Raw genomic sequence first — 14,634 nt, forward strand, 5'->3', positions numbered from 1 at the left:
TATCTCTACATTGTAGATGGAGTGCCAGAGATTTGAAGGGGTGACGCTGACCAACGGTTGTGCGAAGGCCACGAACAGTCCTCCATATAAGCGACAAAGGTTTTCGCGGATCCAGGGACTCGCAAAAGGATAAGGGAGAAAGAAAGCACGCAGAGGACATAAAGCTGGCTGGATTATCAAAATATTTTGCACGTGCACTTCGCACTGCAATACTGTGCACGAGTTGCACTCAAGAAACTCACAAGTACTTAGAAAGGTACTCGTAAATTCCCGAATGCAACTGAAACATTTATTTGAGCGATTGCCCGTTTTGAGGAAGACAAAAATAGGCGTATGCGTGTGCGTGTTTGTTTGGGAGGGGGGTGCTCGAGTTACGTTTGCGGAATGATGGGTTTCTTAGTTTGGGCTATCCAGAGAGCCCACGATGCGGCGGTTAGGCTCGGCCTACCAGTCCCCACGTGGCAGCGGCCCGCAGCTCTGCCCTAGGGCAAAACTTCTCAGGACCTTGTATATATAGTTCTTTGTCTGTCTGTCTGTTAGCGAGTACAGTGTTCTAGTATAGCAGTGTAAAAAAAAACAAGCGCAATAGCGCGACACTGGCGCATATAACATGCGTACAGTATACTGGGCCCGTAATAATACTTTGACTTTAGTGCTGCGCAAATGCCCTGTGCGACGCCTTACTTGAATGACGGACAAACTGTTGATGACTTAGCCAATTGATTTGCTCTGAAGATGAAATCCCCGAAAGCTATTCACCAATAATGCGGCCCCTGAAGCATCGAAGTCGTAGATCGATGCGTATGTGTACAGTGTTGAGTAAAGGAAACACCCAATTTGTATTCAGTCCGCGATAACATCAGCGTTTATTCTACGTTATGGTAAAATGTACGTCGCGGCCGTATGCAGATATCTATTAACTAAAGGTCAGTATCAGGTGTTCACATTAAAATCAATTAAATGTTAATGTCTCTGTCCAGTGGACAACCCTGTACTCAACGTACGCACCACGGAAGCGCATTGGCCACCGCTCTTCTCGTCGGAACGTCGAGCGCGGTGGCCAGATAAGGCCGCTGTTTTGTCCCAAAGACGATTCACTGACAGCGACTTCACGAACGAAGGTTCTACAAGTCACACCAAACCTTCGTTCACTAACTGAACCCGTGCGGTGTCACGCGCCCAAAGACACACGTCAATAGAGTTCACTCAATGACAGCGAGCTCTCGCGGTCACGACTCTGCCGTGATAAGGAGTGCTGTGAGTGGGGGGGGGGGGGGGGGGGAGGGAGGGGAGCGTGCGTGCTCGTCCCGAAGTCATGCTGCCGCTCTCTTGCCCATTTCCACTTTGTCACGCCTTCAAGGCTCAGCGGGTCACGTGACCACCAATCGGCGCGCGAAAACACATCGCGCCATCGAGCCTTCTCGGTTCGCCCTTGCATGCTCGCCCTGGCACTAGCAGTAAACCACGTGTCCTCCAGCACACGGCGCTCGGGCTACGTACGCGCTCGGCCACGCGGGCAGAGCGAGCTCGGTCAACCGAGCGGGTTGGGTGGCGCGGGCTGCGCATGCGCGGTCGCATCCAGGACCGCGAGGCGGTGGCGGCGCGAACGCGCCTCGAGTGTCCGCGTTATTAATATCACAATTAAACGACCCGCGAAAAGTTTTACGAAAGAATGACTTCTCAACGTGGGCTCTATTTGTACATACGTTCGAATAGTGGGACCGTATTTCGTTAGCAATCTTCTCCGATTTTTATTCATTTCTCATCATCCGTCCTGCCGAGTGGCAGACCACACGTGCCAGCGAATGACAAAGGGCAAAAACAATGAAAAGAATTCTTGCAAAATGCGGCCCCTGCTCGCAAAATACACGGAGAGCATCCGAATAATCGCAGACCCGCAAATAGAACAGCTCGATGTCTTGTTCGTTACTCGTGACATCTGAATAGTTGCATAGTCCTAGAGTAAAACGTTATGCGTTTTATTCGATCTTGATGGGCTTTCATATTTTCTGACCCACTTTTAAATTTTGAACTGTCCGTGGCAGTGACAAAACTTCCATCTTGCGCTGCATGCGTTATTTCTTATGCGCACTCGTCACTTTTCCTAGAAAATAAACCATGACGTTAAGTTACACTTACTAAGGACGTTTCGTGCTAAAATTTAGTCTAAAGGAACCGTTCACGGCAAGGGCCATTCCAACGGAAATGCAAGAATCTTTGGCTTTGTTGGCTTTGGCTGCAAGATCTTTAGCTTTGTTGGCACTGATGCTTCAAAAGTAAACAACTAAAGAAGTAAAAAAATAACAATATACCAGGGGTGCACCTGGAGCGACGTCGTATTTTCTGTGTTTTATGTCCTTGTCTTATGCACTGCAACGTTACCGAAAAACCCAAATACTTTTCGGTGCATTCGACCGGTCACTTTGGAGCTCCGGCTCTCGCGGCGCGGTTTACATTCAGTAGGTCGAAATCGAGCGTACCTAACGCAATCGCCTAACACACAGAGCGCCGCGCTCCAGCCCAGAACACATTGGGCCACGTTTACCTTCGAGCTGGGAGCGCGACCGAGGTCAGACAGAATCCCGATAATGTGGGTACTCCGATTGCCCTGGGAGCAGCCAAACGTCCAGATCGGGCAGGTTTTCTCGAGGCAGCTCCGCATCGCTGTGCAAACCAAGTTGGAGAGTGGTCGGGACAAGTCGAAGGCAAAACATTAGTTTTATGACTTAGAGGCGTTGTGAATGGCCAGAGTGCAACCAATGTTTAATGCAATCTTTGTAGCATGACTTGGAGCCTCTCGTCGTCTCGATTCTTTTTTCCCGTTTCTTTTTTTTATTTTCTCCTCCTCTCTCTTGTATCATTGCGCTTTCTTCTTTACCGATGTCGGAGGCCCTCGAGCCATACGACACCGTGCAAGGCCTCGGCACGGAATGGCTTTCGGCGTACAGTCCAAACACCCAACACGCTGGTCGCGGCTGCTACAATACATGACAGCTCGCAGGAGTGCGTCAGGCGAATGCGAGGGCTATGCGCAGCTTCGCCGTCCGGTGCCTCCACTTGAGCAGAGCCAGCGCGCCCCAGCACACGGCCAGCACGACTTGCATGGCGGCCAGGCCTACCATGAGCATGAAGTAGCTGCCCAGAGTGTCCCGAACGTAACCTGCGAAAGAGGAGAGTCGGTGGTCTATATTCGAGTGTTGGATGAAGGCGTTGGGTGCACGCGTTGTTGGACCTTTCGCTTTATGCCCATCAAAGGAAGAAGATGTGCATGCGGCATATTGAAAGCATTATATGACCAACCTTTATTTTCTTTAGAACAACAAAACACGGACACAAGAGAATGGTAGTTCAAAAGGGGGGGAGAAGGGGGGTGAAGGAGGCAGACGGAAACATTACCTGCGCATGCTCACGGAAAATCAGTCATGGACACAGGATAGACGAGTTGGTGCTGTCCATTATTCACGGCTTGGCGCTGCCTTTCCATGAGCCACGTGCTATGAGCATGTGCGGATAGTTCTTGTGCCTTCTTTTCCGTAAATATGCGACCTTTGAATTTTGCTTTTTATTCATCTCGTTTCCGCGCTTTGTGCGCCTGTTTTTCATAAGATACGGAACGGTTTGTTTCTTTGGATCATATACGCATAATCAAACCGTGCCTCGTTTCAAGCCTTAAAAAGAGGCCGTTTATTGCACTGAATATGTATCTGGCTTATTTCGGACACGAGTTCGAAGCACAACTGCGCAAACTTGCGCGCCAATTAGCCCCATTAAACGCGTCAATTAACTCTTGAGCCTTTAGGTGCGCTAGGAACGGTGTGTGATAATGCCCAGTGGAAGTGGTTTGCTTCCAACCTCTCCATATGATAATTCCATCAGTTAAACCTAGATCTATAGTTCTTATATATGCCCCTCGCGTCCTTGCTCGTTCAGCGCTCCATCTTAACTGGGCGAAATGTAGTTAAGCGAAGCTGACAGGTGGGCATGGTGTTCTGAACAAAAGGAGAGAGAAGAAAGGACACATTTGCAAACAATTTTGTCAATAAGCTGGGAGACAACACAATAGATGCCACACAAAAAGAGATGATGGGCGGCGACAACGCATTCAAAGTAGTCCGCAAGAGGAATTTTAATGCGCAACAGGACTTTTTTTTCGTAGGTGATATCTGTAGCACCTGCGATGCTCGCCCATTCGTGAGTAACCGTGCTGGTCTCTTTTATTAAAAATGTTTCCCACAGGCGGTGGTAAGCACTGAATGTCCGAAAAGAAAAAGAAAAGCTAAACAAAACAAAGGGGGCGAAATGCAAAAACACCCGTGTACTTAGATTTAGGTACACGATAAGCTTGCTGTCTGTTGCCTACAAAGTATTTACTAAGGTAATCGCAAATAGAATCAGGAACACCTTAGACTTCTGTCAACCAAAGGACCAGGCAGGATTCCGTAAAGGCTACTCAACAATAGACCATATTCACACTATCAATCAGGTTATAGAGAAATGTGCGGAATATAACCAACCCTTATATATAGCTTTCATTGATTACGAGAAAGCATTTGATTCTGTCGAAACCTCAGCAGTCATGCAGGCATTACGGAATCAGGGTGTAGACGAGCCGTATGTAAAAATACTGAAAGATATCTATAGCGGCTCCACAGCCACCGTAGTCCTCCATAAAGAAAGCAACAAAATCCCAATAAAGAAAGGCGTCAGGCAGGGAGATACGATCTCTCCAATGCTATTCACAGCGTGTTTACAGGAGGTATTCAGAGACCTGGATTGGGAAGAAATGGGGATAAAAGTTAATGGAGAATACCTTAGTAACTTGCGATTCGCTGATGATATTGCATTGCTTAGTAACTCAGGGGACCAACTGCAATGCATGCTCACTGACCTCGAGAGGCAAAGCAGAAGAGTGGGTCTAAAATTAATCTGCAGAAAACTAAAGTAATGTTTAACAGTCTCAGAAGAGAACAGCAATTTACAATAGGCAGCGAGGCACTGGAAGTCGTAAGGGAATACATCTACTTAGGGCAGGTAGTGACTGCGGATCCGGATCATGAGACGGAAGTAATCAGAAGAATAAGAATGGGCTGGGGTGCGTTTGGCAGGCATTCTCAGATCATGAACAGCAGGTTGCCATTATCCCTCAAGAGAAAAGTGTATAATAGCTGTGTCTTACCAGTACTCACCTACGGGGCAGAAACCTGGAGGCTTACGAAAAGGGTTCTACTCAAATTGAGGACGACGCAACGAGCTATGGAAAGAAGAATGATAGGTGTAACGTTAAGGGATAAGAAAAGAGCAGATTGGGTGAGGGAACAAACGCGAGTTAATGACATCTTAGTTGAAATCAAGAAAAAGAAATGGGCATGGGCAGGACATGTAATGAGGAGGGAAGATAACCGATGGTCATTAAGGGTTACGGACTGGATTCCAAGGGAAGGGAAGCGTAGCAGGGGGCGGCAGAAAGTTAGGTGGGCGGATGAGATTAAGAAGTTTGCAGGGACGGCATGGCCACAATTAGTACATGACCGGGGTTGTTGGAGAAATATGGGAGAGGCCTTTGCCCTGCAGTGGGCGTGACCAGGCTGATGATGATGATGATGATAAAGAACCCCATGTGGTCGAAATTTCCGGAGTCCTCCACTACGGCGTGCCTCATAATCAGAAAGTGGTTCTGGCACGTAAAACCCTCTAATTTAATTAAATAAACAAAACAAATCAAATTTAGTTACACAGCGGTCTCCACGAAAGGTTGGGAAATATTTAAACACGTGAAACACGAAACAAACGTGGTTCAAAGCCACTTTTACAATTAGTACCGCATGAACGAACTGTAGCATATGCTATACCCGGAACTCCAAGTGAGAGTCGCGCCGTTGAAGAGTCTGCTAGTTGTGGTCACACGCACTGGAAAGCCGAGGCTAACACTGCTACAATCTTAGAAAAAAAAAAAAAGTTGCGTCAGCTGCTAACTAAAAGGTAGTAACTACTTGTAACAAAAGTAACTAAGATTGCTGTTATTAACGGCGCTGGTATTTGCAACCTATCCAAAGGAGGTAGTGCATACGACTCGCACAGGTAGTCAGTTTACGAACCATAGATAGTAAAGGCATCAGTGTAATCACGTTTGTTACCCAATTAAGTTAATGGGGCCTGTTTTGCTTACAAGCGGCGCTTCCATTGGCAAGAAATAACTAACTTGCTTCTATTATAGAAGTGTATGATAAAAATATATACGGGAAAAAAATAAGGAAACAAACGAGGACTGCATTGCCACACATTTTAGTGATATTTATAATATCATAAAATAATGGCTTGTAAGGGTCATGACAGGAACATTAAGTTACGTGTAATCTTTGAAGAGGTTCTATTGGAACCTTGGCCGGATTCTTGTGGTCGTGATGTTGTAAAAGCTGTAGTCGAATTCTTGCACGAGGACCGCTTAGATTAGAGACTTTGAATATAATTTTAGGAGACCTTTAGGAGCACAGGTTGTACCGCTGGGTTCGCTCGTCCTATGTATTTGGATAAACAAACAAGAACCTATATTTGTATAACGTACAGACTGTCTATATGAGCGCGACAACTCAGAACATAGCTATTAATCCAACGTTATGATCAAAAATATATTTTATCTAAACATCGCAGTAAGATCACCACTACACAGCATAACAGACCACATGCGAGGCGAGGTCATACTTTTTACAAACGTGCCTTTGTGACATGGTAACTGCTTAGGAAAGGCAGCGCTTATAGAAAGTCTGAATTATCGAAGGTAGTAAACAGCCAATAAAAGAAAAGTAGTAATGGGTGGTAAATTACAAATCATTACTACCGTTTTACTAACTTTTGTTTCTCAGAGTGTACTGCAACCGCTCGTCACTGAAACGCAGCTTACCGAAAGGAGGAGGAAACTGCGCACATACGCAGCTGTATGCAGCTGCGTGAATGAACATGTTGGGTTCCCGAACTCGATACTTCGCAGATAAGCATGCAAAAGTACAACACAGCAGGCTTCGCCGGGGTGCGCTGTTATTGCGGGCTCCGCGATGCCCCGGCCGACTCATCGAACCAGACTTGGCTCGCCATGGGCCGTACCTTCCGCAAGAGCAGGGAGAAGTGCGCGAGGTATATGCGACGCTGTTTTTTGTACGTCCGCGGCCCGCAGTCGTTCCTTATAGTTGCTTTTCGTTCCGGGAAATTGAAAGCATAAGGACGTCACCCTAAACCGTCAAAACAAGGGTAGCGCTCTGGCGCTTTGCGTTTACAAATGAAGCGAGGTCAGAGCCCCTCTGTGTTACAGTGAGTTCAGAATAAGGCAAGTTGGAGAATGATGTACGGACATAGTGAGACTAAGTTTACAACCATTAAGGCTGTCGCAAGTTTGTGCTGGCGCTGTGAAGCGTTCCAGACTTTTCGCTTGCTGCAAATAAGCCGTGGTTTCAGAATGCCTTTTCTCATATTCACGGACGACACATTAGTCGCTGCCCGCGCAGCGCTGTCGGAAGGGAGTGATCCAGGCACGTACACAGAACGTTTATTCATCTGTAAACCAATGTCACTCGCACTCAGTCCTGAAATATAGACTTACACGTTCCAAATCAACGGGGTTGCTATGAGAGATGCTATAGTCAATTTCATCAGTTTAATTTTGACCACGTGTGGTTCTTTAACGTGCTCCTAAACGTCGGTTTACGAGAGCGTTCATGCACGAAACGTTCTTGACCTCGTGCTCAGCAGCAAAGCAGCAAATATCTACGGAACCACAGCGGCGGGGGACTCAGTTCACTTGTTCAAGCAAGGCTGATGGTAACATGTGGAGTCACGGCATCAGCAACGTAACAAACTGGACCTCTCTCTCTCTCTCTCTCTCTCTCTCTCTCTCTATATATATATATATATATAAATATATATATATATATATATATATATATATATATATATATATATATATATATATATATATATATATATATATATATATATATATATATATATATATATATATATATATATATATATATATATATATATATATATATAGAGGGAAAATCAGACATCCACCCTTTCGTAGCAATTCCTACAAAGGAAACCCATACGGGTTCCTCGAAAGACTAGTCTCAGAGTTGAAGAAAAATTCGTCCTGGTCCGGTACTCGAACACGGGACCCGGGGCAGCCGCTCTACCATCTTAGATCTCTACCAGATGCTAGCTTCCTTCATCGTTCACCTCAGTGACTCATTGCTCTGGGTTAGTAAATTTTGCATATTTATGACGCTTGAAAGAAGCGAAAATGAAGTATATACGAAGACAGCGGTCATTCGCTACGCGCATGGCATCACCCAATTAATAGAAGTGCCCCACCATTCAGAGCTCGGCATATCAGTATGTGGTTTGGCATATGCGGCCCACTGTAATGAGATTGTCTTTCGTTTTTTTTCCCCGTAGAAGCGTACACTAGAATGGTAGAGACTTACCGATGATGGGCGCCCGCGCGAAGAAGGGTAGCGTGCACGAAAGACTCATGAGCGCGAAGGCCAAGGGAATTTGTCCCTTGGGGAAGCGCTCGGGCACGAACACGAAGAGCAGAAAGCCTCGGCTGCCCTGACCCCAGCCGACCAGAATGCTGCCGGTCACAAGCCACGCGTAGTGTTCGCCCAGCACCGCCATAAACACGAAGCCGATGCCTTGCACCACGAAGCTGGTGAAGACCACCGTCTCCTTGCTGGTTAGCCCCGCGTCGACGGCCGGCGCAAGTGCCACGCTGGCCACCGCCCAGCCCACAGACATAGCTGTCATCAACATGGCGGCCTGGTAGCCTTGAAAGCCGCAGTCATGTGCGAAGTCCACTATAGTTAGTGTGTACGTGAAGATGGCGAAGCATCCGCACGCGTTAGTCGTGCAGCATATCGGGAAGATGCCTTGCAGGAATGGCCGCACCTGCATCGAAAGCAGCAACCCACACGTTGTCACACATCACTCGTCGCTTGTGCATTGTCACCATGCGCGCGTACTTTAATTTGATCCCGCGGGGTAAGCCATTAAGTGCTAGTGGGAAGGTATGACCCCCGAGGGGAAAGCCCTTAGGTGCTAGTGGGAAGGCATGGGTCCTAGCACAATTCAGCAGGTTCGGCCATAACTGAGCCGTCCAACAATTGGTCATGTGCCGTGCTTTAAGGCCACCGTGGCAATGAAGAGAATGTACTAGAATACAGGCTTTAAAGAATGCGCAAATAGGTGAAAACTTGCAAAGGGCATAACTGTAGCACAACCTGTCCTCTGTGCATTACGAAACCTCATTGAGTATTGCCTTTAGATAGTGACACAGAGTTGCGACTGCGCTGATTCATTGTTCTGCAATAATTCTAATTGGAGAACAGGGAGAATCATAAATCAACATGCGATGTGCAGCATTCGGGTTGAATCAAATATTGCTGTCAAGATGTTTTGGCAAAGGTTCAACATTCTAAAGACAGGAGAGTGCATTGACTTACCTTTTTGAATATAAGTGTGCTTTTGGGAGTATTTTGTGTTGTGTTTTCTTGCTTCACGATGTGACCATTTGTATTTTCCCGCACCTGCGTGACAAGAAAAAATAATTCTGTGTAAACACACTTGCACACGTTACAGAAAAAAAAAGCGACCAATTTCAATTGAAATTACTCTATTAAAAAGTGTAATTAATTAGTGAACAATTTCTACCCCACGACAGTCTCTGAACAATTGCTAACAAGTGGTCGAATACCTTTACGTTATCTTTCTCGCAACATTTTTAACATTCCACAAATACAGTCAATAGAATGAGCCGGCCTGGCCCTTTTCGTACCTCCTCTGCAGCCTTTAAGACATTGTCTGCCCTAACTATTGCTTTTCAATTTCTGTTCGGTCATCTTCCCTCATTTTATTGTGAGGCCATCAACAGCGACGCTGAAAACTCGCTCTATCTGCGCTCCGGACGGAAGGGCGATGTCATAACGTACGAACACAGGACGGAGAAATCGGCGAACAAAGGCCGAAAACTATCCGATGACAATCTAAAAAGCGAAGTCTAAGCTAACTGCACATGAGCGTTCTGGCATTTTCTTTTATGTGGCTCGTAAACGCGGAACAATCGCGAGACGCAGAAAGCGGTGCCGACAATGGGCTGCGCAACCTTTATTGAAGGCGAGGGTCTGCGTTTGCTTATCTGAGCGTCTCCGTTTGCTTGTCCGAACGTCCGCATCCACGAGAGCGCTGCGTGCCACGAGCGCATGTGTTCTGTTGTGGTTCCCGCCAAATTCAAGTGCTCAAACCTGTGTCGCCTATTGCAACTTGTCGGGGCAACAAAGTAACCGGTTACGTGTAATTGGTTACCGGAAAGCGTAATTGAATGATAGCGAACGTTACCGAGTAAGAAAAGTAATCGAACAATTACAAAACTCCAAAAGCTGTAAGTGGTCAGAAGTTGTCAATTACACGTAATACGTTATGTAGAAGGCTGGTGCTGATGCACGCGTCTCCACGTTTCATGACGTACGTTTGAAGCTTAGTGTAGTACGCAAGTGAGTCAATCCAGGATGAAGCAAAACACAATTTTTTTCGGAGAAAAACAATCGCCGTGCAGTTTGTTGAATGCTGCACGCAAGTTGTTTAGGAAATCGGAACTACGTGTACTTACTGCCCCATATATATATATATATATATATATATATATATATATATATATATATATATATATATATATATATATATATACAATGCACGCTACGGCATTGGTGGCATTGCCAAAAGAACTAGAAGAAAGAAGAAAGAGACCAGCTCGAGTATGTTTTCATTTCTCAGGGCGCGTTTTCCTATACATGACTTTACATGCATGCCACTGCTGGAAATAAAGCAATTAGTTGATAGTCGGCTCTGTGCCCACGTGGTTCTTTCTTTTTCCTGTTTTTGCACTCTCCGCTTTGTTCGTCCTAATAGGAGAGAGAGAAAAAAAACCAGCACACATGGTCGCAATGGAGAACGGGGCCCGTATTCACAAAGGTGTCCTTACGCTAGAACTGTTCGAAAAAGCTGCAAATTACCAATCGTGGCAGCCGGCCGATGGCGAATGGCGACTGTGAACGAATAACTTTCTGAATTCGGCTCCGTACTACTGCTTCGAGATCTTACTTTAGCCAAGCCATCGTTAGCCTTGAAGACACATACAACTAAACAGCTTAACAATACTGGAACCTCCCCTCCCCCACCCCCCTTCCCGCCCTAAATCCTTTTTTTTTGTATCTGCAGGCGGTGCTGTTCAGCAGCTGTAATTTGCCGTTAGAAGTACAGGCATCGAATGCTTCCGTCGCAGCTACAATTGCCGAACACAAGGGCACCAAAATTGTAAGACATGGTTATGGTGTGGGCAGACAAAAGACAATGGCGCTCAAGTTGTTAGTGCTTACATCGGAAAACTTATACATTGCATAGCGTCAACCTCTGAGTACGCTAGAAACTTATGGACATCTATAGGTTGTCCCAGGTAGCGTTAGCCAAGAAGACATGGTCCAAGATACGAGTTCAAGACCTACGGTGTTCCGTCGTCCAATCTCTGACGACCGAACATCGTATTATAATCGTATCTTGCATCGTGACTTCTTAATTTTCTTTATTTGTTTGAACAGCTTGGCTATTAGCTGGGACACACGGTAAAGTGCCCTCGAATACTTGCTCTGCTCCAAATAGCTGACCGCTATTAACGCTAAGAATTTAAGACGATACAAGCTATTATAGTGGGATACAACTTGTCTTCAGTGAAGCCCCGCCCCCTCATAGCCGCCAGCCACCGTTCCTCCGCAAGGCTGCAAATACAGGCACGTACCCCAGGATTTTTTTTCGGGGGGGGGGGGGGCACCACCTCCATCATCATCATCATCATCATCGTCGTCGTCGTCGTCGTCATCATCGTCATCATCATCAGCCTGTTTTATGTCCACTGCAGGACGAAGGCCTCTCCCTGCGATCTCCAATTACCCCTGTCCTGCGCCAACCGATTCCAACTAGCGCCCGCGAATTTCCTAATTTCATCGCTCCACCTAGTGTTTTGTCGTCCTCGATTGCGCTTCCCTTCTCTTGGTACCCATTCTGTAACCCTAATGGTCCAACGGTTATCTAACCGGCGCATTACATGATCTGCCCAGCTACATTTTTCCCTCTTGATGTCAATTAGAATATCGTCTATAGCCGTTCGATCTCTGATCCAAACCACTCTCTTTCTCTCTTAACGTTATGCCTAGCAATCTTCGTTCGATCGCTCTTTGCGTGGTCCTTAACTTGCTCTCAAGTCTCTGCCCCATATGCACTGGCAAAATGCACTGGCAAATGCATTGGCACAGGACATATTGCACTGGAAAAATGCACTGATTGCAGACCTTACTTTTCAATAATAATGGTAAGCTTCCAGTCAGGAGCTGGAAATCTCTGTCGTATGCGATCCAACCTATTTTTATTCTTCTGTGAATTTCCTTCTCATGATCAGGGTTCCTCTGATTAATTGACCTAGGTAAACGTACTCCTTCACAGTCTCTAGTGGCCGACTGGCCATCCTGATCTCTTGTTCCTTTGCCCGGCTATTTATCATTATCTTCATCTTCTGCATAATAATATTCAACCCCACTCTTACACTCTCTCTGTTAAAGTCTCCAGCCATTTGTTGTAACTCGTCTGCATTGTTGTTGAATAGAACAATGTCATCGGCAAACCGAAGGTTGCTCAGATATTTGCCATCGATCTTTACTCCTTAGCCTTCCCAGTTTAATAGCTTGAATTCTTCTAAGCACGCAGAAAATAACTTTGGATAAATTGTGCCTCCCTGTCTGACCCCTTTCTCTATAGGTATCTCCCTGCTTTTCTTGTGTAGAATTAAGGTAGCTGTAGAACCTCGTAGATATTCTAACGCGAAAGACGAGTCAGTAAGACGAGAAACTATTTACAGATTATATTTACAACAACGGTTGCAGCGCTGACCAGTAGGATTCACAGCGCGAGCCCAGTTCGTTCTTCCTCCTCTTTTCTGGAGTGATGGCGCCTACGCGCCTCGTTCAAATAAACAGATACCTCACGCATGTAGCAATATTTTCCATGCTTTTTACGTAAGCGTTCTGTACTCCTTGATTACGTAGTGCCTCTACGATTGCTGGTATCTCTACTGAATCAAATGCTTTTTCGTAATCTATATAAGCCACATAGAGAGGCTTGTTGTACTCTGCAGATTTCGCGATAACCTGGTTGATGACATGGATGTGATCCATTGGAAAGTTTCTCTTCCTGAAGCCAGCCTGTTCCCTTGGTTGACAAAATCCAGTGTTAACTTTATTCTATTGGATATTATTTTGGTAAATATTTTATATAATACTGGGAGCAAGGTAATGGTCCCATAATTGTTCAATTCTTTAACGTCTCCTTTTTTTGTATTAGTATAATGTCTGCATTCTTCCAGTTTTCTGGGACCCTTGCAGTCGATAGACATTTCGTATAAAGAGCCGCCAGTTTTCCAAGCATTATGTCTCCTCTATCTTTGATTAAATCGACGGTTATTCCACCTTATCCTGCCGCTCTTCATCGTTTCATGTCTTGCAGGGCCCTTCTGACCTCATCGATAGTTATAGGAGAGTTTCTGTATCCTGTTCATTACTGTTTCTAAGTGAACTATCGTGACTCCTCTGGGTACTGTATACAGGTCAGCTTAGAATTTTTCCGCTGCTTTTACTATATCTTCGAGATTGCTGATGATATTATCCTTCGTATTCTTTTAGTGCATACATCATGGTTTGTCCTATTCCAGGTTTCTTTTTTACTTATTTCAGGCTGCGTTCATTTTTTACGGCTTCTTCAGTCTTTCTCATGTTATAGTTTCGAATATCAGTTATTTTCGCCTTGTTGATCAGTTTTGACAGTTCCGCGAATTGCGTAACGCTGTGCGGCCGCCAGTTCTATACAACCGCGTAGAGCGCAGGACTCTGCTATTCTAGACGTACTGCGTTCACTGCGAAAGGTTAGAAAAACACCCACATAAGCACAGCAGAGAAGTGGCTACGTGAGGCGGTTCGACCGATAACTGTAGAAGCGTCATTCAAAACAAGTAATTGTTCTCCACTTCCGGCAGTGTTTTCTCTACTTCCTTTTTAAATAAAAAGATGTTGATCCATAAATATTCTCATAAACAACGGTTAACTTTTTTATTATTCGATTTTGCTTGCAGTTTGGTTGTTGCCTTGGCTCTCTCCGTTAGTAGATAGCTTAATATCTCAACTCCTTGCGATTTTTGTTTCCGGTTTCCAATTTTGCACGAAAAGTGCTATACAATTAAGGGAAAACAGACGAGGAAATGGGCGACAGTCATCTTGCTTATGGGTTTAAGGGTTATTGCATGGTTTCATGATGGACGCTCTTTCACATTATGTTATTTCCACCTTATCTAACCCATATCACGTGTATATGGTTCCGGGCATCTGCCAGCGTCGGAGCGAGCCGTAACTCAAGGAAACAATGAAGCAAAGGGATAAGTTAAACGCAACTGGCGTTTTCTCCGGCCGCAACTCGTCCCATGAGAGTACAGACCAGCTGAGTAACAGCAGCATCCCTCTCCTGCTCCCAGGATCAGCCTAAACAAAGAAG

The 14,634-nt window shown here is 45.6% G+C and overlaps 1 protein-coding gene across 10 annotated transcripts in view; it reads right to left on the reverse strand.

Annotated features, from left to right (window-relative positions):
- Positions 1-2,360: 2,360 nt before the first annotated feature.
- LOC139060119 (monocarboxylate transporter 13-like) overlaps positions 2,361-14,634 on the reverse strand; it is a 111,119-nt gene continuing 98,845 nt past the window's right edge. For 7 of the 10 annotated variants that reach the window (XM_070538985.1, XM_070538981.1, XM_070538984.1 and 4 more), the window contains 3 exons: positions 9,495-9,578; positions 8,478-8,940; positions 2,362-3,160 (listed from right to left, as the gene is read on the reverse strand). In XM_070538985.1, the coding sequence (XP_070395086.1) occupies positions 3,009-3,160; positions 8,478-8,940; positions 9,495-9,578 (699 nt within the window). In that variant the 3' untranslated portion in view covers positions 2,362-3,008. Of the gene's footprint in view, positions 3,161-8,477; positions 8,941-9,494; positions 9,579-14,634 lie in introns of all 10 variants that reach the window. The other 3 variants (XM_070538992.1, XM_070538993.1, XM_070538994.1) reach the window with 1 other exon arrangement.

Source organism: Dermacentor albipictus, chromosome 1 (genome assembly GCF_038994185.2).
Source record: "Dermacentor albipictus isolate Rhodes 1998 colony chromosome 1, USDA_Dalb.pri_finalv2, whole genome shotgun sequence".
Classification (NCBI taxonomy): Eukaryota; Metazoa; Arthropoda; class Arachnida; order Ixodida; family Ixodidae; genus Dermacentor; species Dermacentor albipictus.